Below are 24,497 nucleotides of genomic sequence, written 5' to 3'. Positions count from 1 at the left end.
TCGCCCCTGGAACATTTTGCCCCCAGTAGATAATGAGTAGGTTACAAAAATGTAAATACAGTCAATTCTTGATAACTCGAATTTTTATTGAAGTCCCAGTTCCTTTAGTGGAGATTCAATGTTAAACTCTCTCGATTACTTGAACTGAACTTCCGATAATTCGTGTACAAATTGTCACGGAGCCTTTAAACTAATTTCTCCCCTTTTGTATGTCTTCAGGGTTCTTTTTCCATTGTGAAAGGATTAACTGGAACTGTTAATCCTTTCACAATGGAAAGAATACATACTCGACCACGAGGGCGATAGTCACGTGGTTAGTGACAGACATGGGGGGGAGGGAACAGTGACTAATCTTATAGGAGTTTTCAGTAACAAGTGAATCTTGTTCTGATTTGTCTAAATTCAAACAAAAGTTCCTGCATCTGGCTCTCCTCACATTTCCTGGCGCAGTGGACAGTGTGCGTTTGCTGTTTTTGCCACCTCATTATCGGTGGTGCATCACCTGAACAAGCTGAGCGTCGCAGGCAGTGCAATATCTGCATATTATTTTTGCATCTTGATTGATTAATCCTGTGTGCACAATAGCAAAAAGTGTTCGTCAATTAGAGGCAAAAGAAAATTGGTAGATGATGACAACCACATTTACGTGTTTTCAAAGAACTCTAGATGAAAAACATGGAATCTGGGTTTGTGAAAAATGTTCCACCTGCAAAGGGCGTGTTTGGACAGAGGGTTTGGAAGGCCCAGTTGTGAAAGTCGTAACTAAACATAACCATGCAGCTCAAGCTGCAAGGTGAGAAGCATTGCAATTGATTGGTCAAATACAGCAACATGCAACAACCACGAATGAACGGCCACAGCAAATTGCTGCAACAGTAATTTGCAGAGGCTCATGCCAATGTCATGGCATTACTTCCTAAAAAGGATTCACTTAAATGAACCATTCGTCATGTTCGGAATTGTGCGAGTAATGGTACTCGCACAAAGCAGGAGTACCATTAAAAACGGGAGTTTTTAATGGTACTTTACCGACCAATCTCCAGGACCTAGTAATTCCACAAAATTATCAAGAAATTATCATCGATGGCAATGTACAACAGTTTTTGATGTATGATTCTCGGGACGAACTGCTCCCGGGTCGCATGCTTATTTTTTCCACTAGTAACAATCTTCAGTTATTGGCGCGTAGCCAGGAGTGGTTTTCTGATGGAACTTTTAGCACAGTACCCACGCATTTCCAACAGCTTTATACAATTCATGTGGTTCAATTCAATGCAGTTATTCCAGTGGTCTACTCGCTTCTGCCAAACAAAACTCGTGCCACATTCGTCAAGTTGCTTCAAGAAGTTAAAAATCTACAACCGGGTCTCCAACCCCAGCAACTTATTACAGATTTTGAACACAGTGTCATGCAAGCCTTCCAACAAGAATTTCCTGGTTTTGTAAATACTGGTTATTTTTTTCATCTTTCCCAAAGTGTTTGGCAAAAGGTACAGAATGAAGGTTTAAAAACCCGATACGAACAAGACCATGAATTTGCTTGTTGGATCCGAATGATTCCGGCATTGGCATTTATTCCTCCTGCTAACGTTATTCAAGCATTTGAAGATTTAGTTGAAGCTGATGACTTCCCCATTGAAGCTATGGTGATTGCAAAGTACTTTGAAGATACATAAATTGGAAGAAGACAGTGGAGAGGCCGGTAATTACCCATTTTTGCCATCGAATTGTGCAATGTTTACACACGAACACTGAATGATCAGCAACGTACCAACAATGGCGTGGAGGGGTGGCACAGGGGATTTCAGGTAACTTGTGCTACTTTATTCCCAAATATTTACCGATTCACATATTCTTTAAAGAAACAACAAGGGCTACACAATTTCGAAATTACACAACTAATTTCCGGTAATTCAGGCAATCAAAGAAACAAGTAGTATGCTGCAATTTCTACTAGAATCAAAAGAATAGTCCAAGATTTTCAAAATCGTAATGTGATTGATTACCTTAGAGGCATTGCATACAACTTTGAGTTTTAAACAATAATAATGTGCATTTATTCTATTAAAACAAAATAAATTAGAATTATTAAAAAATTAGGTGAATCATTTACATTTCTGTAGCCTACTCAATATCTACAGGAGGTGAAATGTGGGAGGCAAAATGCGAGGGGCCACTTTTCCGGATCCCGTTTTGAAGTGCTTATGCCTTAAAAACTGTAAAGCTTCTTCGTCTGAGTTGAAAAGAGAATGGAAAGAACATACAGGAGTGGTAGCAAGTGCAGTAACAGTCAGAAGATGCCTCTTCAAAAATGGACTTGTAGCCCATCCTCCTAAGAAGAAGTGCCTCCTGACACAAAAAATGAAAAAGGGCCCAATTAATTTGGTGTAAGGAACATGTCAAATGGACCCCCGAGCAGTCGAAGTCAGTTATTTTCTCGGATGAGAAGAAATTCAACCTGCATGACTCTGATGGGAGACAAACAATTCACAGTAGACGTGGTGAAGAATACCATCCAGACTGTATGGTATCTACAGTGAAATTCCCTACCATCCAAATGATATGGGGGGGGGGACATTCATATCGTGGAGTAGGTCACCTGCAGATTATAAAAGGTTCCGTAAATGCCAATGGATACCTGGCTATATTGGAAGGCAAATTGCTGCAAACATTAGAGACCATTCCAACATGCCAAGTAGCTGCATCTTTCAAGACGACTCTGCTCCTTGTCATTAGGCGAAAATTGCCAGTAGGCACTTCTGTAGTTACTTTAGCTTCATTTCTGCATTGCAGGTTCGACAGTAATGTGTTTACATTTGTTACAGGTGAAAAAATGTTACAGGTTGGAAGAGTGGTTCATTACAACTCTTAGCTGGCCAGGAAACAGTCCGGACCTGAATTCTATAGAGAACTGTTGGCATCGTGTGGAATCTGCAGTTGCCAGAAAGAAATCAAAGACCCTTCACGAACTTCAGGAAGCCATAATTCGTGTTTGGAATCATGAACTATCTGTTGATTATTTTCAGAAATTGATCTTGTCAATGCCTCGACTGTGTGCTGCTGTCATCAGGGCCAGAGGCGGTTCAACTAAATATTAGTTTGCACCTGGTGAACTTTTCATTTTGTTTTCCCATTTAAAATGATAAACTGAAGTAAATTGAGGGCTTCTGATAACATTTCAGCCATAATTGTCATGTTTACCAAAACTATTGCATAAAGGTTGCAAATGCTCATTTTAGAATATTTTGAGAGCACCTGTCAAATATTACTTAGCTTTGCCTTAACTATTAATAAATATCTTTTGTTTATATTTCTAATTGTGATGCTAGTCATTAATGTAACATACCATTGTGAAAAAGGGTTAGATATGTGAAATTTTAGGTGATGCACTTTCTTTGAACACCAGTGTATTATAATAGAGAATGGGATATGACACTTGTGTATTCATTGTGGTGATTATCTTACTGTCCTGCCACCACAGTCTTCAAATTGAAAAAATATGATAGTTTTCAAACTTAGTGCATTTAGTAATTCATTTGGAACTAAATATTTTCTTGTGTCAAGTTAATATTTTTTAATTTCTTTAAATACCACTGCTGACTAATCTAAGGTAATCTAACCAGTTTTTTTATAGGCTAGTTTCTCATGCCATTGATGTTTTATTACTGCAGAAGTGTAAATAATATAATTTAAATAATATTGTATAATTTCTCATGGAAAATCTTTATTTTATAGTTGGATGATGAAAAGAATATAGATAATGGAACAAATCTGGATCAAGATTTACAAGAGCTTCTCGATGATCAGTTTTTTAAGGAGTACATGCAGAAAAGAATGGAAGAAATGCTTAAACATACAAATAATCAGTAAGTGATATAACTATTAGTTTTATGTGCTACTTTTCTCCCTGCTTGATGTATCCTTTATCAGGAGTACAAAAAAAAAAAAATCTCACAACAATTACATTTTGTGCACCACTTAATATATTAAGGCAAGAAATAGTTTTAAATTATGCAGTTTTTAATGGAATTCGTTTTTGACATTATTTATGATAACAGAATGAAAAATACATTTAATAAAAGCAATTCCTGTTATTATCCAAAAATATCCAATTTTCAAAAAATAGAGGTTGCCACTCCACATCATACTGGAGGAATACTAAAATTCACAGTGACCTAATTCTACTAAATAGTTTTAAGTTAATTTTTTTTATATCATTAGGATAACCAACATGCCCTTCACTCAGTTAAAAGAAGAGCTTGAGGGGTTCCCCTATCCTGATCTGTTATAAAAAAAAAAAAAAATTCTTTTAATTGAAAACACTCAGCTCCATGTTTCAAAAACAAAAATTTAACTTTGTAATATTGAGAAATCCTACATCCAGAACATTCTGTGTACTAGACATGCAAAAATAAATTTTACACAAAGTTTCATTATAAACTATTTGAATATTGAATTTAAAAAAAAAAATTTAAACAAAAAACAGTTTCAAAAATATGCACTCTGTAAAATCCCTTTTAAATTAAAATCATATTGCCAAATTCGTGTGATGAAAATAAAGTGTAGGAAGAACAGAGATGAAAAGAAACTGCATATTTTATAGGTTTGAGACTACAAACTATGCAGATGAAGAATTTTGAGCTCTTAGAAATGGATAAGTGTTTTGGAAAATTTTCCATTTTTGTTTTTACTTAATTAACACATTAAATTGTGTTCAATAAATAGCTTGATAGTTCTGTTCACATTCATTAGCTTATTTTTAAATTTAGCTAGAGATTATGTTAAGTTACAACTTAATATTTTTAGAGCTTTTGTAACAGTGATTTGGTGTGAATATCATGTCACGTAACTAGTAGTATAAACTAGTAGTGTAGTGCATGGTATGGAATTGTAGGGTTTTAATATTGGTACATAAGTAGCTTGGAGGTTCTAATCATGTAAGTTGGCATATTTTTTTTTTTTTTTAGCAAAGAAATTTTATTTCTAGTAGGATTGTAATTAATTTAAAACTCTGAATGTATCGATATAGTAATACATGTAATGTAAATTTGATGACATAATATGTATTATTGCATTTAGGTAACCATCATTTTAGTGTAATATTCTCAGATTAAATTGAATTTAAACAGAAATAATACTTCAGACTAGGGTAGAAAAGCAACAGGCTCAGAATAGTGGGAGTGCTGGGGCTTGGAGGAGCCCCAGTACTCCTACTCAGATAACCCACCCTGAAGGGGTGGTTTTCAGGGTGGTTATCTGATGAATTGTGGCCTTACAAAATGTGCTACTTGTGCGGTGTTTGTGGACCCATCCTGAGCTTAACATGATACAGCCAATGGGGATGCCTTTGTGTTTGGCAAAAGAGGGTGAAGAAAGTAGGAACAGACACAGCATTCTGATGGGTGTTTATGAGAGCTTTAAGAACAAGGTGGATGCCATCGAAGGAATTAAAATGGGGGCCCATCAAGCTCTTAGCTGCTCAACTCAATGCTAGAGCTTACACTTGTGCAACAGGTAACAGAGTAGCAATCCTCAAGGCAGAATATGCTACTCTCACAGGAGTCAATTATTGTTAGTGATTATTGTCAGGGAAACAGGAAATTTGCAAAAAGGATAAGTGGAATAACACTGGGATATGTCTGCCATGAGAAAAATAGATGTAGAGCAGATATCATTTTTTATGGGCATGAAGGGTGATATAGTTGTGCATGTTGGCACTAATGATATTAACATCTGAGGAATTAACAAGTACAAGGTAGTGTTGAGAAAAGTCGCAAGATAGTTTTAAATTTGAAATTGTTGGCAATTCTGCCTAGAAACGATAAGAGGCAGTACATGTTTCAGAGCCTTGTCAATCAGTTTGGCATTGGAGAGATTGTGCAAGGCTCATGGAGTAGAATCTCAGCGTGGTCTGTGCCTGTTAACAGAAGAGACTATTTTTACAGGAATGGGATACACCTAAATAGAAGGGGTGCAAGAATATTTTCTGATACTATCGAGGTGTTGGGGGCATCAAAAAACGGCTAGCTTGGAGGTGGATACACAGACTAATAGATTAACTAGAACTGCAGGCAGAAATGAAAGTGATTCTTGCACTGCTTCTGTTGGAATATGCAACCTGGAAAGCAAAGTTTCAGGGATTTCAAGCCCTGCTTGTGGGTCATCATGGAACAACAAGCAAATAAAAGAGCTCTGTTAGGGTGACTAAGATTAAGAACAGGTTCATGTATATTTGCATACACACTAATATTAGGAGTATAGTAAATAAACTTGATGAATTTGAACTATGATTAAGTCATCAAATGCAGACATTGTAGGGATATTGGAGATCTGGTGTCACTCAGGCATAACAAATTCAGAATTTAAATATAAGGAGTACAATGTGTACAGAAAGGACAGGAGAAAGGGATTATACTCTTAGTTAAGAAGCATATTACATCTTAGGCAGTGCATTCAACATGGTGGTCAGTGTTGACTGCACTGTGTTGAGTCAGTTTGGTGTGATGCAAGAACTGAGAAAATCAAATGAGAGTAGGAGTGTGTGTGTTCTCGAAAACAGGCCTAATGACTGTTTTTTTTTTTTTTTTTTTTTTTTATGTGAACCCCAAACACGAGAGGTATTAGAACCTATAGTACTTAGTACCGTACTTGGGTTGGAGGTTGAGAAGACGAAAGAAGATATTTGTTGACATTGGACTTGAACTTCTGTAGATTGTAATTTTCAGGAAATACGTATGAAGGAAGGTTGTTCCAGAAAACGGCAGTTGAATAAATGAGGAAGATGAAAAGTTGGTTCTGTGGGTTTGAAGTTGGACAGTAAATGGATGTTGGCTGGTGGCGGCACGTGTTCAGACTGTTTTGAAAGAGAGAGCAGGAATTATAGAAGCCAATTCAGAAGAACAATGCCCATGGAAGTATCTGTAGAAGAGGCATGCAGCAGAAACAGTACGTCTATGAGAGAGCGAGTGGAGAGACTCTGTTAGAGATGAGTCATTAATTAACCTAACTGCCCTCTTCTGAATGGAATCAAGAAGCCTGAGAGAGGTTTTGGGGGCACCACCCCAAATGTGGGAACAATATTCCATGGCAGGGCGGATTTGCGATTTATACAGAGTGAGCAGCTGTTTGGAAGAAAAGTAACGCCGAGAGCGAAAGAGAAAACCAAGTTTTTTAGATGCAGAGGAAGCAATATTTGTAATGTGCTTGTGCCAAGAGAGATTAGAAGTCAGGGTAATCCCAAAAAGAGATATATCCTTTTGCCTAGAAAGTGGAGTGTCACTAAAGATAAGCATAGGAGCAGAAGAATCCTTTTTGCGAGATATAAGACAAGACTGAGTTTTAGAAGGGTTGAAATAAACAAAGTTGTCTTTGCCCCACTGGAGAATTACCAGAAGATTGGCATTTAAGGAATTGGTAGCAGATTTTCGAGAAATTGAAGCTGATTGAGCAGGACAAGATTTCTCAAAACGGAAAGTTGAATGCAATGTGCTATCATCGGCAAAACTATGGATAGGATTTCCAGTCAATGGAAGAAGGTCATTGATATACAAGAGGAAAAGAGTGGGGGAAAGAACTGAACCTTGGGGGACACCGGCATTAGTGGAGAAGTTAAAAGACAGAGAGCCATCTACCATCACCCTCAGTGAGCGATCAGAGAGAAAACTGGATAACCAATTACTAAAAACAGTTGGCAAACCATAAGATGGAAGCTTGTTTAGAAGACCTTTATGCCAAACACGATCAAAAGCCTTTGAGATGTCAAGAGCAACTACTTGTGTTTCACCGAACCTTTCCATTGAAGTAGTCCATAAATGGGTAACATAAGCCAGGATATCACCAGTGGATCGACACTGATGGAATCCATACTGGTGATCGTTGATCAGATGGAAGGTTTCTAGGTAGTTTAAGAGTTGGCGGTTAATTGATTTCTCCATTACTTTAGAAAGAGTAGAAGTAATTGCAATGGGACGATAATTGGATGGGAGGGATTTGTCACCCTTTTTAGGAACTGGCTGGATATGAGCAAATTTCCAAGCAGAAGGAAAAACACCTTTGGAATAAGAAAGTGAAAAAAGGCGGCAAAGAATAGGAGTAAGTTCAGGAGCACAGATTTTGAGAATAAGTGGAGAAATACCATCAGGACCTGGAGCTGTCTTAGCATCAAGATTCGTCAAAATCCTTCTGACATCCTTTTGATGGAAGACCACAGGAGGCATTGAATGGAGCGTGTTGGGAATGGAGGAAGGTGTTTTACCAAGATCATTAATACATGAGCTGGAAGAAAAATGGGATGCTAGCAGGTCAGCTTTATCCTTGGCTGAAGTGACAACAGAACCATCTGGTTTGGACAGAGGTGGAAGCAGAGATGGGCAAAAGTTGCGGCCAATAGCTTTGGCAAGAGACCAGAATGCTCGGCTACCATTAGGGCAAGAAGCAAGTTTTCTACTCTTAGCCTGTTCAAACTCTAGTTTGGACTGATTAATAACTGCTTTACAATTGTTGCGAGCTTTGGTGTAGGCAGAAAATGAAATCGAAGAATTAGAAACAAGCCAATTATGATATACAACATTCTTCTCTTGAACAGCCTTAGCACATTTATTGGAAAACCAAGGTTTAGATAAAGGACGAGATTTTAAAGTGGAGTGTGGGATAAAGGATTCCATTCCTGCAAGAATAATTTCACCGACACGATCTGACATCAGGAGTTTTGAAACAGTAATCCGACCAAGGAAAAGAAGAAAAGAAGTCTCGCAGGTCATCCCATTTTGCATTCTTGTAATGCCAAACAACACGAGGTTGGGAATAGCCATGAGATAAAGGTTCCATTGGAGAAGAGACAATCACCAAGTTGTGATCTGAAGTGCCTAAAGGACCTCTCACTTCGACCGTGTACTTAGAAGGGTTGTTTGTGAGAAAAAGATCAAGCGTATTGGCTGTATGATTCGGATTGTCCAGTATTCTTGTAAGTAAATGAACAATCTGTGCTAGGTCATTAGTAATTGCAAAAGCCTCAGCATCTCGACCTGCTGGGTCGGTGTGACTAGAAAACGGAAGCCAGCTGGAGTTGTGAACATTAAAATCACCAAGGAAAATTACCTCACTGTTAGGAAAGTTGGACTGAAGAAAGTCAAGTTGCAACGAGAGGAAGTCAAAGAGCTCCAAGTGATTAGTGGAGTTGGGAGAACGGTAGAGACAACAGATGAATTTGACACAATGAGGTAGAGAGATTTTAAGCCAGAGAAGATCAAAGAGAGGAGATTCCAAATTGCCAAGTCTCTGACAGAGAATATCAGAACAGACATATGCACAAGTACCTCCTTTGAGGCGAAAGGAATCATACAGCGAATAATTTGGGCATCTGAGATGAGCAGTATTTGAATCAACCGATAACTGAGATTCTGTCAGAAAAAGTACATGTGGTTTGGCAGACTGCAAGTGGAAATGGACATCGTTGAGATTAGAATTGAGACCACGTATATTTGTGAAATGAATTAGGAAGTCCTTGGGAGGTTTAGATCTTTTCGCAGATAAGCTTGTTCTATTAGTTTGACAATTCATGGTATATTCAATAGTAAGAAAAAGTGGGTGGGACATGCTGTATGAAGTAATGAAATGTTTGGATATGGCGTACATGTGGTAAGAATATACCCAGATCCTTGACATAACGTGGCCTCGACAATGCTCCCCGCATACACACTACTCGGACTCCCTCCAGTCACTATCTGGCAGAGTAGAGGTAGCAAGATTATACACTAGCTGATCCGGAAGCCTCCTAGAGAGTTACCAATAGGTTCGGTCCGGTGTACTAACTAGCGGCCGGCCTGCGAAAACCGTTTTAGAGCTGTACCCTCGAAATGTAAGGAATATTGGATCTCGCCACGACGTTCATCATAACCTCAAAAGTCATCAATCATACTGCATGATGGAAGAGATAGGGAAGGGTTGACCGGAACTTAGCTCTAGAGACTAAACATGGGTTCCACCACTTCAAGCCTCCAATAAGCAAAGTGGTGGTATTTCACCGGTTGATGAGAGTCATCTACCACCTAGTACTGCCTGGTAACATAGAGGGGCGGCATTCCTCCATGTGGTGTGGGCGCTACACCTCGACCCCTGCTTACGTTGGTTCACACCTGGGTGGTCACCCACCATGTGCTTGTGCATGGAGGTTATACCCAGGATTACTAACAGTCCCACCATCGTGAAGGTGCAAGCAGAGGATTTGGCTGTCACAGACTGTCCAGACTTTGCCGAAATTGGGTCCACTTGACTTGAGTGTCACCCGAATATCAGTTCCATCAGTGTTTTAGACTCCCAGGTAGCAAGTACAGCTTGTCTGGCATATCTGAGAGAATGTCTGTGACAACCTCAAGGACCAAGCACCTGTGATGAGTATAACAAACAACTGTACAGAGAAATAGAGTGGGCCAGTAAATCAGAATGTAGTAGTAGTAGTGGCATCTGATGCAAGAAAGCAAGTGTATAAGCTTATGCAGCATCAGTCGGAAAAAAAAAAAAAAAAACAATTCCCTCTAAATGTTTGCCCAGTACCTCCTTAAATTTATTTAACCTATCAACTTCCACAACGACAGATGGAAGTTTGTTCAGGCAATTAACCACCTGCTGGCCAAAGGCATTCTACACATCTATTCTATATCTGTCTTTCCTCAATTTGAATTTATGCCCCCTTAGGTTCGTAATCTGAACAAGTGGAAGAATCCCATCAGAATTCAGCATGCACAACCCATTCAAGGCCTTATTACACCTCAATCAGATCCCCTCTCAGGTGCCTAGTCTCCAACTGCTGCAATTTACAGAATTTAAGCCTCTCTTGGTAAAAGGATCCCTTTATTCCCCTCACCAATCTTGTTGCTCCTCTCTGTACACGCTCAGGCAAATTTACATTCTTCCTAAAATGAGGCCTACAGACCTGTGCGCAGTGCTCAAGGCATGGCCTGACCATTGTCTTATACAGAGGGACAATCACCTTTTTCCTGCTAGCAAAATTCCTGTATATCATTGACAAAACCCCATGACCTGCCCTGGCAGCCTGTCTGCATTGCTCAGAAAATTTAATATCTGACTGCACAATTACTCCCAGGTCTTTTTCATTTTCTACCACCTTAAGTGTAGTACCACACAGTTGGTATGTTTCTCTGGGGGTTACTTCTACCGATATGCAGTACTTTGCATTTGTCAATGTTAAACTTCAGTTGGCACTTCTCAGCCCATCTGCCCAAATTTTCTAGATCCTGTTGCAGTAGCACGCTGTCATTAACAACCCTGCCAATATTTGTATCATCTGCAAACTTCAACACTAAGCCTGATATACCTTCATCAATATCATTGATAAATATACAAAACAACAATGGACCCAACACCAAACCCTGTGGGACTCCAGTAATAACATTAGTCCAATAAGAGCAGCACCCATTGATTACCACCCTCTGTCTTTTCCCACTGCACCATCCTTTTATCAATTGTAGCAACTTACCCTTAATACCATTCTGCTCCAGTTTGTAGAGTAGTCTTCCATGTGCAACAGTGTCAGAAGCTTTCCTGAAATCCAAGTATGTGATATCAAAATTATTTTTTGTATCCAGTTCCTTTATAACCACATCATAATATCCAATAAAATTTGTCAGACAAAACTTTCCCTTAACAAATCCATGCTGTGTCTGAGCTATAACTGAATTCTTGTCAAGATGATCCTGCAGTGCTTCTTTAACCAGTGCTTCCATTAATTTTCCTGGAATAGAAGTTAAACTAACTGGTCTGTAATTACTCGTGTCACCCTTCGTTCCCCCTTTGTGAATTGTACATTTGCACATCTCCAGTCTGTGGGAACCTCCCCTAAGTCCAAGGATGCTCTCATAATTATCCTAAGGGTTTGCTTACTTCCTTTGCTGCCTCCTTTAATATAACTGGATAGATCCCATCCACTATATTTCTCTGTACAATTGTTCATTGTACTCATTCGAGTCATTAGGCCTATAACACACTCCTACTGTTATTTTAGCTTTTGCAGTGCTTATGTCACACCAAACTGACTGAACAGTGCACTGTTCATCTATATCAACTGGATGCACTTCTTTTGATTTTGTTTTTCTTAATTCAGCATAACACCTCCTCTCTTCCTATCCCGTCTATCCTTTCTGTACACATTGTACTCCCCAAATTCCAATTCTGCATTCCTAATATCTGTGTGACACCACGTCTCTGATATCCCAACAATATCCGCCTTTGATGTCTTGACCAATACTTCAAATTCATCAAATTTATTTACTATACTGCTAGCATTGGTATACATGCACCTATTCTTATTCTTAGTTACCTTAACACATCCCGTATACAAACCTGTTTCCCGATGACTGCCATCAGTCCCTGAAACCCCCAGCGTCCCTCACTCCAGGCCTCTGCTTATTGTAATAGAAGTAGTGCAAGAATCACTTTCACCTCTGCCTGCGGCTACTTTTAACCTTTTAGTCTGTGAATCCCCCCCAAGCTAGCAGTTTTCCGACCCACCTAACACTGCCTCGATAGCATCAGCAAATATTCTTGCGCCCTTTCTCTTTAAGTGTATCCCATCCCTGTAGAAGCAGTCTCTCCTGTTAACAAGCACACACACCATGCTGAAAAAAATTCTACCCCTTGAGCCTTGCACTTTCCTTCCAGGGCTGAATTGATTGACAAGGCTTTCATTGTACTCCCTCCTATCTTGTCTGGGCAGAATTGAAGACACTTTCAAATTTAACCCTAACTCACGACTTTTTTGCAACATTCAGAATGTCTTATAATGGAGGATTGTAACTTTCCAGATATCGACGGGAATTTGTGGGTTGGTCATTCATGGAGAAGCAAGACTTTAGTGGATTTATTGGATGACTGTTTTCTACAGTAGCATGTTAGAGAGGCAACAAGAGGAAGCAGTACTCTTGATCTGATTATCAGCAGCATTTCTTCATGCATTAAACATTTGCAGTTTAAAAGCCCACTGAGTGGCAGTAATCACAGTGTATTCATGCCGGATATACTTGAAGACAACTACTATCAAGGGTAAAGGGAAGATTTTTGCTTTTTTAAGGGTGACTATAGCAGTGTCAGATAGTTTTTAAATTCTATGCAGTGGGACATCTGATAATGTTACCAACAGCAAATTCCAAATGGGAAGCATTCGTGGCAGTAATTGTAGAAACTAATAGGCTTTTCTTACCAACTAAGAAATACTGTTCAAGTTTGACCTGAATGGATGCCAGATGAACTGATGAGACATGTAGCAAAGAAGAAAAAATGAAATGCATGGGCTGCATATAAATTATCAGGTAATACAGAAGCATATGTTAGATATAAAGTAGTCTGTAATCAACTCACAAAGGAGGTTAGACAACTAAGGTAGATAGAGAAATCTCTGGAAAAGAATGCAAAGAACAGCAGGAAAGACTTCTGTGCTTATATTAACGGTAGAATGAAGGGATTAATCACATTTGTCCACTTAATGTCAGTAGTTTTACTGCTAATGATCTTGCTCAGGTTGCTGACAAACTGAATAGGTTATTTTGCATCTATATTCACACACGAGGATTTCTTTAGAGAAGGGAATGCCAGATGTTTATCAAACTATAATGGGGAGTGAAATTATTGAAGTTAATCATAAAATAAAACATAAACATAAAAACAAAGGAGGTGAGCAAACCTTTAGCCATAATTATGAGAGCATCTTTGTAGTCAGAGGAGATCCCTATGGACTGAAGATGTGCAAATGTATTCCCAGTTCACAAAGGGGGATCAAAAGGTGACATGAATAATTAGCCCTATTAGTTTAACTTCTGTTCCAGGGAAAATAATGGGGTCACTGGTTAAAGAAGTAATGCAGGACCATCTAGACAGGAATGCAATTATACTGCAGTCAGACTACTCTAGATATTATAATACAGTAACAAAGGAACTGGATGCAAAAAATAATTTTGATATCATATACTTGGATTTCAGGATTGTTTTTGATACTGACACATAAAATACTGCTGTACAAATTGGAGCAGTGTGGCATTAAGGGCAAGTTATTGCTATGGATAAAAGGATGGTTGAATGAGAGAATACAAAGAATGGTTATTAATGGATGCTGCACTAATTTTTTGATACCCCCTCATCATGTTTGTATGAGGGGGTATCAAAAAGTTTGCACCCTTACCTAAAAATAATAGCCCTAGAAAGGTGAAACTTCACAGGAACTTTAATCCTTTTCTGTGTACTCTCCATGTATAGTAACACATTTCTCCCATCTATGGATCAGTTGTTTAATGCCTTGATCATAGAAGTTTGCACTTTTTGCCTGAAACCACGATTCCACTTTATTGATAACTTCCTGAGATGACTCAAAGCGGCATCCACACAGTCATTTCTTCATTTCTAAAAATAAGAAGTAGTCTGATTGTGCTAGGTCAGGAGAATAGAGTGGGTGCTGCAGTAGTTCGAAGCTGCACTGGGCAACAAAGTTGGCGGCGGCGGCATTGGCTGTGTGAGTTGGTGCATTGTCTGACAGAAGACGAACACCTTTGGTTAACATTCCACGCCTTTTCACCTTCCAAGCATCGCATAACTTTTTCAAAAGATTTCTGTAGTATTCTCCAGTAAGTGTGGAACCACGAGGTAGGTAATCTGTCAGGATAACCCCTTTTCTGTCCCAAAACATGGACAACATAACCTTATTTGTAGATGGAGTCGTCTTTGCCTTTTTGGGAGGTGGGGAGGAGGTGTGCTTCCACTGCTTTGACATGTCTTTAGTCTCCAGATCATACTGGTACACCCAGCATTCATCATCTGTCACCAACCGATCAAAAAAGTTCTCAACATGCGCATTACACAAATCCAACAGTTGGCGAGAACATTGCATTTGACATTGCTTCTGCAAAGGTGTCAGCAATCTTGGAACCCATCATATGGAGGCCTTAGACATGTGCAGATGGTCATGTAAAATGCTGTGGGCAGATCTATAACTAATTCCCACTGCATTTGCAATGAAATGAATTGTCACACGTCTGTCACTCAGCACCAGCTGCTCAGCCTTTGCAACTGTCTCACTGTCTGTGGATGTTGATGGCCTTCTCTTGGCTCATTAAAGACACTTGTATGACTGCACTGGAACTCCCATTTCCACTTTTTTACAGTGTCATAGGATGGACAATTCTACCCATACACAGCTTTCTTGCCCTGCAAATGCAGGAACTTGATCACTGCTCGATACTTCACTTTGTCAACCATAGTGTCCTTCCTCAGATTCTGGACTCCACCTCTGTTGTATGATCACCTACAGGAATGAAATTTCATATGTTAGTTATTGAATATGTAGACAACTTATATTAAAAATGGCATCTTCCTACTGTCTTTTTATCTACATCAGAGTATGAACTTTTTGATATCCCCTCGTACATAGTGAATTACCAAAAATGGCATCGTTCTTATTTTATACTTATTCGAGGTAGTGCAATATCAAGTGACTCATTGTGAAGGCATTAACAATAGGAGATATAATGAAAACTATGCCATTTTGCCATATTTGGTAATTCACTACATAAAACATGATGCTAATGCACTAACCTGTTACGTTTAGTGAATTTTCCATAGGTTGAGGCTTTAACCCAAAAAATCTTTTCAGTCTATATTGTTGCACACCATCTGGCATCCTCATATTGTGAATATCCACTAATGAGAAGCTAAAGAGCCTTGAAATGGCCCTCTGGGTGGTGATATCCACTGAGAATAAGTAACAATAGTCTACTCTACTGGCGAAGCATTACTTATTCAAGGAAGTGCAATATCAGGCAACTTGTGAAGGCATTCACAATATGAAATATAACGAAAATTTTGCCATTTTCGGTAATTCGCTACGTACAAACATGATGCTAATGCACTAACCTGTTACGTTTAGTGAATTTTCCATAGTTTGAGGCTTTAGTCCTAAAAATCTTTTCAATGGACACTGCACTTTGTGGACTGACTTTATTAGTGGAGTTCCCCAGGGTTGAATGCTGAGTCCATTGTTGTTTTTTTGTATTTATTAATGATATTGATGAAATTATATCAGGCTTAATATCTAAGTTTGCAAATGATACAAAGGTTGGCAGATTGGTTAATGACAATAACCAAGGTAAGCTACAACAAGCTCTAGAAAAATTAAACAGATCAACTGAGAAATTGCAGTTTGGTTTTAACATTGACATATGCAAGATACTGCATATGTCAATGTTAAATGGGTAGCAGTAATCCCAGATTAACTTACTAGCTGGAAAATGAAAAAAACCTGGGAGTCATTTTTCAGCAAGGTATGAACTTCAGTTAAGTGGTGCAGACATGCTGCCGGGACAGCTCATGGGGTTTTGTCTGTGATATACAGGAACATTGCTAGCTGGGATAAGGAGATGATTGTCCCATTGTACAAGGAAATGGTTAGGCAGCATTTTGAATATTGCATACAGGAAGTAAGAAAAGGCAATGAGATAGGTGAAGAGAACAAAAGGGCAGTCTTACCAAGAAAACTTTGGTTCTGCAAATTGCAGCATCTGGAGACCAGTTTCCTGCAAGGTGATCTGATTGAGGCATTTAAGACTGAATGGATTGAGCTAGCTCAGTGCTGACGACCTTCCTTTTGCTCAGACTACACATGAGAGGGTACATAAATTCAAATTGAGTAAGGATGGTTGCAAGATAGATGTGCTAATGTTTGCCTTCAGCTGTCAGGTGGTTGATTGTTGGAACAAACTTCCGTTCCTTATTGTGGAAGTGGATAGTTTGAAATTATTGATGGCAATGAACATGTAATATGGGAAGTATTTTTTTTTTTTTTTTTGATGCATTATAAGCTTGCTTTCTTGTATCATTTGCCACTGCTAATACTAATTATTCTAATCCTTATATAGAAAAGAGAGAATGGATTTAGTTTATAATCTGAACCCACAGATGCTGCATTAGCCTTGAGGTGAATGAATTGTTATGAGTATCCCACTAATGAATTGCTCATTAGCAGAAACTTCATGAAGTTGTCAAACCAGTTAAACAACACACCCTGGAGGGAGGGAGGGAAAAACTGTGTTTTCAAGAGGAAATTAAAGAATCCTAATTGAAATATCAAGAAAAACATTTTCCAAAAAAAAAAAAATTAATAAATAAATCGACTTCTACTATTGCACACAAAAACTATTATAGACTAATAAAAACTAAATTGATATATTATTCCATTATGTACATAAATTGATTCCATTTTGGGATTAGGCTTCTGGTGCAGTTATGTGATCATCTGGTAGGTGTTCTTAGTGGATTGTATCCTGGATAATAGGGGGGCACTTATGTACACAACAGGGTACTTCCCATCATTGTGCATTCGGACTTAGAAACAGATTCAACACTGCACTTAAGCCTTTAGAATGTAGGTGATCACAACAGTGAATCACCTGAGAGCAACAAGATACTGTAATTCTTATCGAATGTTTAAAAATGTAAACCTGGTTATGTACTAGTTTATTTTCTATTCACTACTTACTTGGTTTGCCATATTCTTATATTTTATATTCTAATTACACGCGTGCACACACACACACACCCCCCAAGAATTGTTTAAAAAATTATTTAATTTATTAAAGTGAATATAATCTCTCTACTTGCAGACCAAAATTTGGACAGTTGGTAAATCTCAGAAGTGGACAAGAGTTTCTTCAAACAGTAGACAAAGAAAATGATGTTGTTACTATAATTGTTCATATTTATACAGATGTGAGTCTTTATGTATTAAAAATTTTATCATAAATATTGATTAATATTTTCCTATACAGTATATCATGATGATTATTCAAATTAAATCTTTGGTATAGAAGGAAGCAGTGCTCCCTTATTTTTCATTTGGTCCTTTTTCTCCTTATTTTAAGATAATTTTAAGAAAAAGTACATAAGTCCCCTCCCCTTTTATTTTGAGGCCATGGTTCTCACATGAAATAAATTTTAAACTTCTGCTGTTATATTTATTAATGTGGTTTAAGGTACTATTAGTAACATATTTTATCAAATTGGTTTATTACAATTAAAATACCTTTTTGTATCGTAATATTTATATTAACTGTCACCTGCACTTCATTTTACCTCAAATCTCTGAGTTATGCGTTGAGACTGATCAATGTATAGTTCCTCTTATCATGCCTGGGCAATTGGAGCAAATACATTCTGATCTAACTTATCTAATTTTTCAGCATGCTTATATGGGGTGCATTAATATTTTTGACATTGTCATTTTTCAATATAACCTCCTAGAAGAAATACATGTTTTTCACACCATTTCTCCCAAGTTTTGAAAACCACTGAAAAAGTTTGTTTGGAGGAACATTTAACCCACTGGTAAATGGCTAAAGCAGCTGCTGTCAGCTAGAAAAGGTTCTGCCACAAAGAGCAGTATTCTTCATCCGTTGGAAACAACCAAAAGTCACTAAGTGCAAGATCAGGTGAGTATGGAGGGTGTGGGATAACCTCAATTTTGTTTTCCACAAACAAATTTTGCATTTTAGTAGCACAATGGGGGTGGAATGCTGGGTGAAACTTTTTCTTCAGAATCTTTTCATGTGAGTTTCTTGTCACTGTAGTGCCCTTGGGAACATAATGTTCAAGGATTATTCCCCCAATATTCCAATAAATAGCAGCTATTGTTTTCTCTACACATGTAGTAACATTGAACTTTTTTGGGCAGTAGTGACTCAGCATGATCACATTGGATGGTTGGATGCATAGTTTCAGGATTGAACAGGTCCACGACCATGGCTATGTCTTGTCCATCATTACAATCAGTGAGAAGAAACAACCATTCATTGAAGAATCTTGGGGCAGCATTGTTTCACACAACTTGACAGGAATATCTTTTTGTTTCAGAGAAAGCTGCCATGCACCCACCTGGTTGACACCTTTCTCATTCTGAGATCTTGAAGAATAGAATGCACAAAGCCAACTGAAATGGCTATAGCTGTTGTAGTTTCAGCCACTGTTGATATCCTGTCACCCAAATCAAATTCCTCTATCTGGTGGATGCTGGCATCAGAATGACTGGCTTGAGGTCTTGGTTGACAAGTTTCATTCTCACAAAACTCCTTGTAATTCACAAAACTTTTGCACCGAGCAATGCACGTTTTTCACATCCATAATGCTGTTAGAACATTTTCCTGATCAATTTCAATAGGAGTTTTCCTCATTAAATGCAAATACCAGAGAATTACACATTCTTGATGACTAAAGACTGCCGTTTTAAGGATTACAAACTTATTATGCTGGTTGGAGTGCTGAAAATGCATAAAGTTGTATCATGCTGCCATCTTTTGACAATATTCTAATCTAACTTCCTATCATTTTTATATACAGGAACTCCCCGACTTATGTATTACTCGACTTATGGAAATTTGGCTTTACGTAAGTTTTTTCCGGCCAGTGGAAATGTATTTTGCATTCTGTAGGAATAAATGGAGGTATCGCAAAAGCATCGTAATGTGAACCCAATAACACATTGTGTTTTTTTTTTTTTTTTTTGTAATTCGTTCCAAGTCCGTGGAAGTTGAAAATTTCTCTATACTAAGCTATTTATTTCTCTAAAAGGTCATATTTATAATGGAAATTGCACTACCCTTTCATCATTATCATATGTTCCCGTTATAGGAATCAATTTTGAATGCCTTTTCTGTGATATTTTCCTAAAGCATGTTTCTGGAGGTCACAACCATAAAACAATAAAAACAATTTGCACTTTCCGGTTTATTGGGCTTTTCTGTTAGTGCATCTAATCATAAACGGGTAGTAAACTCAATCTTATTGCATTTGTGATAATAACGAAATTGGAGTAGTGTGGCATTAAGGGCAAGTTGATACTATGGATAAAGGGATGGTTCAGTGGGAGATGACAGAGAGTGGTAATCAATGGACACTGCTCTTCATGGATTAATATTATTAGTGGAGTCCCCAGGGTTCAGTGTTGGGTCCATTATTGTTTTCTCTCAATGTCTAAGTTTGCAGATGATACAAAGGTTGGTAGGGTTGTTAATAGCACTAGACAGTACGCTACTGCAACAGCATCTAAAGAAGTTCAGCAGATGGACTGAGAGGTGGCAACTGAAGTTTAACATTGAAAAATGCAAAGTACTGCATAACGGTAGCAGTATAAAGTTTTATGAGCTGTGCAGACGGTCTGCAAGAATAGCTCATGGTGTCTTGTCAGTGATATACAGGAATTTTAGTAGCAGGGATAAGGAGGTGATTATCCCTTTGTATAAGGCAATGGTCAGGCCACACCTTGAGTACTGTATACCGGTCTGGAGGCCTCATTTTAGGAAGGATGTAGAGCTGCTGGAACGAGTACAGAGAAGGACAACAAGATTAGTGAATGGAACAAAGGGTTGCTCTTATGAAGAAAGGCATAATTTTTTCAAATTACAGTGTCTGGAGACTAGGCACCTGTGAGGTAATCTGATTGAGGCGTATAAGTCTTTGAATGGTTTGAGCAAGCTCAATGGTGATGGGATTCTTCATCTTGCCCAGATTAATTGCCTGAGGGGATATAAATTCAAATTGAGGAAAGTCAGTTGTAGAATAAATGTGGCGCCTCCGTAGCCAGGTGGGAAAGAGCACCAGTGCGTAGCACACGCTTCTTGATTAGACCGGGGTTCGAGCCCGTCACCACCAAATATGGAGGATGCGGAAAGGTCAGGGAATGACCACCGCATATCCCGGAGCAATATGGCCTTAGTTGCTAATGCTCCTAAAAAAAAAAAAAAAAAAAAAAAAAAAAGAATAAATGTGTGGAAATTTGCCTTTAGCCAGCGGGTGGTTGATTGCTGGAACAAATTTCATCTGACATTGTGGAAGTTGACAGCTTAAATAAATTCAAGGCAGAACTAGACAGACAAACATTTGGAGCGAATGAATGATTGAAATGGGAAGAGTTTTTTTTTTTTTTTTTGGCTTATGCTGTATAAGCTTGCTTTCTTGCATCATATGCCTGTGCTAATGCTAATATGTTTTGTAATAGCATTACCCTATTGCATCATCCATGTCTAGGAAGCTAGTTTCCCAAACTTTTTTTAGTCACGGAACACTTTTCATTTCACAACGTATTCACGGAACACTTATGAAACACAAGTTTAGCAGGATCCAAAGAACTATTTTGTAATATTTTATTACATGCGATGCACTTTGCATCAGGAGCATCTATATTTCCAACACAAATAAAGCCAAAAATCAAATAACTGTCATCATACTTTCATTTTGGTCTTTTATCAGTTGGTTCCCATTTTTTCACTTCAGATTTTTGGAGAACAAAAGGCTGCTATTGTTCATCCTCAGTTTGAAGTGTGACAATATTGTGTTTATTTTCATCGACCAAAGTTGTGCTACTAGAAGTACTTTGCTTCTCATTTTAAAGTTCCTTTTTTCAACCACGAATGTATGGTTACATTTTAAAAATAATATTTCGAAATAATTATCAAAAAAATTTATACAAGGAAGTGAGTCTAGTTATGATATTGGTTCACTTCCTCCTGTCCTTTAAACCCGTGTACTCCAGGCTAAATCGCATATGAATGGCATACTAGATCACCACATTGCTACTTTTTCATAGGTGTCATTACCTCTATGCAAAAGGCCGCCAAAATAAAGCGTTCCACAGTCTATTCAACTGATTATTAGTCTATGCCAGTATATTAATAACCGAAAAAAATTATGTTAAATATTATAATGATACAAAAGTGGTGTATGCTACAAATATGTAAAATTTATTTATTTTATTTTTTAATTATTAATTACGATTTTTTGCGGAACACTTGTTCACGTCTCACGGAACATTAGTGTTCTGCGGAACACAGTTTGAGAAACGCTGCTCTATATGATCATGTGACATCTAAGGATAATGTCACGTGTCATACATGATTTTTACATCATTGTATTGGCAGTATAAATGTAGTGCAAATGCCATGAGCCCCGTATTCTGTGCTATTGCAATGGCTAAGTTTTCACAGTTAACTTCACATAAGAAAGGTGTTGCTGCTTCACTAAATGCAGATGGATAGTTTCCCCATGAAATAGCTAAGAGGTTTCACTGTAATCAGCCAACAGTGTTACATTTTCATGAAGATTATCAGAAACTGGCAGTCTAAACAGAAAGAAAGGAAGTGGATGTCCACAAATGTCTCGTACAGTGTAGGACAAATTTCTGATCTGTCTGTTGGTCTAAAACAAGATCTTCATCAACAGATCTTAAAACAGTGTGGGAGGAGAATACAGGAGTAAAGGCAAGTACTGTTAGAATACGTTGACACCTTTACTCATTGGGATTAGTAGCACACTGATCAAGATAAAAAGCCAATTTTGATGCAAAAAAAAAAAAAAACGAAATCCCTAACATCTAAAGTGGGCAAAAGAGCATGCTAGTTGCTCCGAGGATCGGTGGAAATGTGTTATTTTCTCTGATTAATCAAAATTAAACTTGCATGGTTTGGACAGCTAGCAAACTGTTAGACAAGGAAGAGAAGAGTTTCATCCTGACTATCATCTCCATAGTGAAACATTCTGTATCTCAAATGATATGGGGCTGTATTTCACATAGAGGAGTTGGTTGTGCTACTTCATAAAATTAGCAAGTTTTAAATTTATGAAATGTTGCACTCTTGCTTAAATAAATATTGTAATTTATTTTGCTGTCTTTACTGTCTGCACATACAAAAATGGTTAAAGGATAAATCAGTTTGCACAATAACATGGCCTGGTAACAGTTCAGATCTCAATCCATTTGAAAGTTGTTGGAACAAAATGGGTTTTTCAGTAATGCAAATGAAACCAAAAACACTTGGAAAGCTGTAGGAGACATTAATCCATGTTTGGTATTATGAGATTTCCCAGGAATACATTCAGAACCTTATCCCAGTCAATGCCATGATGATGTGCAGCAGTCATCAATGCAAGGGGTGGGCCAATGAAATATTAGTGTGCATTTTCTTGAGTTTTTTTTGGTTATGTAGCTGTCTGTTGTCCTAGTATGAGCAAAGTAATGAAAAAAATAAAAATACTACTTTCATAGAATTTTTGTTATTATATAAGGAACAGCTGTTATTTTAGGGAAGTAATTATTTTGAGTGTATATTTACCCCTAAGGTGTAAAAGTAAATTTTTTGCAATTAATAGTTTCATATGTATATTGTTATTACATATGTTCTTTCAGCTATTTTTAAAAGATTAGCTGCCAGTATAAGGACAAACACCTAAAAAATGAGCTGATTCAATTTTTTGAGTACCACGGTAATTTGTGGAAGCCTTTCTTCAGAGTGGAGATATTTCCCAAAGAGAATGACCACCACCATCTCCAGAAATGAATCCCACTGACAATATTTGAGAAGCTGTGGGATAGATCAATTTCATACCACTAACCCCCCCCCCCAGAACTGCTCTGCTGGTAGAGCGGACTTCAATAGTACTAGGACTCTTAGATAGCCTCTATCAAGGAGTCATTCCATGCTGTTACGCATGAGAGGCTATTGATTAGCCATATCCCCTGTTAACATCTACAGCCCCCTTCACTAGACACTCATTTTAAGTTATGCGTGATCTAATTTGCTTACTTCAGAAATGACATGCTTTAAGTTCACATGAGGTACTATTGTATCTTGTCTTGTTTTTGTAAATTTTTGATGCATTAATGACTTGGTTGTGGTGTATCAGGTACTGCAGCCCTTATCATTTTACCATGTATTTTGTCTGTGCAAGTGTGTTTCATGGCCCAGTTTGCATGTTGTGACTCACAGTGCTGATACTGAATCCAGCTTCTCTTAACAACACTGATAGTTTGAGAACATTGTTCCACATGGTTATTATATACAGTGTTTTCATGACATTTATTTCTTTCAAACTCTTCATTACTTTTTGAACCTTTGTTTTCATTAAAAGTATTACATTAATATCAGATGAAAAATATATTATATAGAACGTTGGCCAGGATTATCAAAAATTAACACCTTAAATTGGAATTTCACTGTATTTCTTGGTCTACCTTGTATGCTAAATAATAAACAATAAATTATTAGTAGTAATTCATATTCCTTTTTTATAACAGTAGTTATTCTGTTTTGTATACAGGATATTTTAGGATGTGATACTATGAATGGATGCCTCCAGTGTCTTGCTCAGCAATATCCCCAAGTGAAATTCTGCTGTTTGGAAGCATCGTCTGCAGGAATGAGTAAACATTTTGTATGTTTTATATGCTGTATATACTGTAATGTGTATTTAATTTTACTTGAAAATAGAACAGCTTTTAAAAAATAAATACTTTTAAAACTGCTTTAACACATTTTCTGTAATGGCATTAATCTCTCACAGGCAACACCTGCATAGATTGTATCAATGTTATACTACATCTAATCCCTTGTTAACATACTGAATTGAATTCCCATATACACTTCTATAACTTTCCGAGTGAAATAATAAACAAATAC

At 37.7% G+C, this 24,497-nt stretch overlaps 1 protein-coding gene across 4 annotated transcripts in view; it reads left to right on the top strand.

Moving 5' to 3' along the window:
- Window positions 1–24,497, top strand: part of LOC150090159 (phosducin-like protein 1) — a 63,448-nt gene that overhangs the window by 26,415 nt on the left and 12,536 nt on the right. For all 4 annotated transcript variants that reach the window (XM_090368980.1, XM_090368982.1, XM_090368979.1 and 1 more), the window contains exons 4-6: window positions 3,736–3,866; window positions 17,658–17,763; window positions 24,139–24,252. In XM_090368980.1, coding sequence (XP_090225106.1) covers window positions 3,736–3,866; window positions 17,658–17,763; window positions 24,139–24,252 — 351 coding nt within the window. The remainder of the gene's footprint in view (window positions 1–3,735; window positions 3,867–17,657; window positions 17,764–24,138; window positions 24,253–24,497) is intronic.

This window comes from Mastigoproctus giganteus, chromosome 2 (genome assembly GCF_048544385.1).
Source record: "Mastigoproctus giganteus isolate SK-2022 chromosome 2, ASM4854438v1, whole genome shotgun sequence".
NCBI lineage: Eukaryota > Metazoa > Arthropoda > Arachnida > Uropygi > Thelyphonidae > Mastigoproctus > Mastigoproctus giganteus.
Note: the sequence above shows the minus strand (reverse complement) of the source record. Positions and strands in the feature narration are given on the sequence as shown.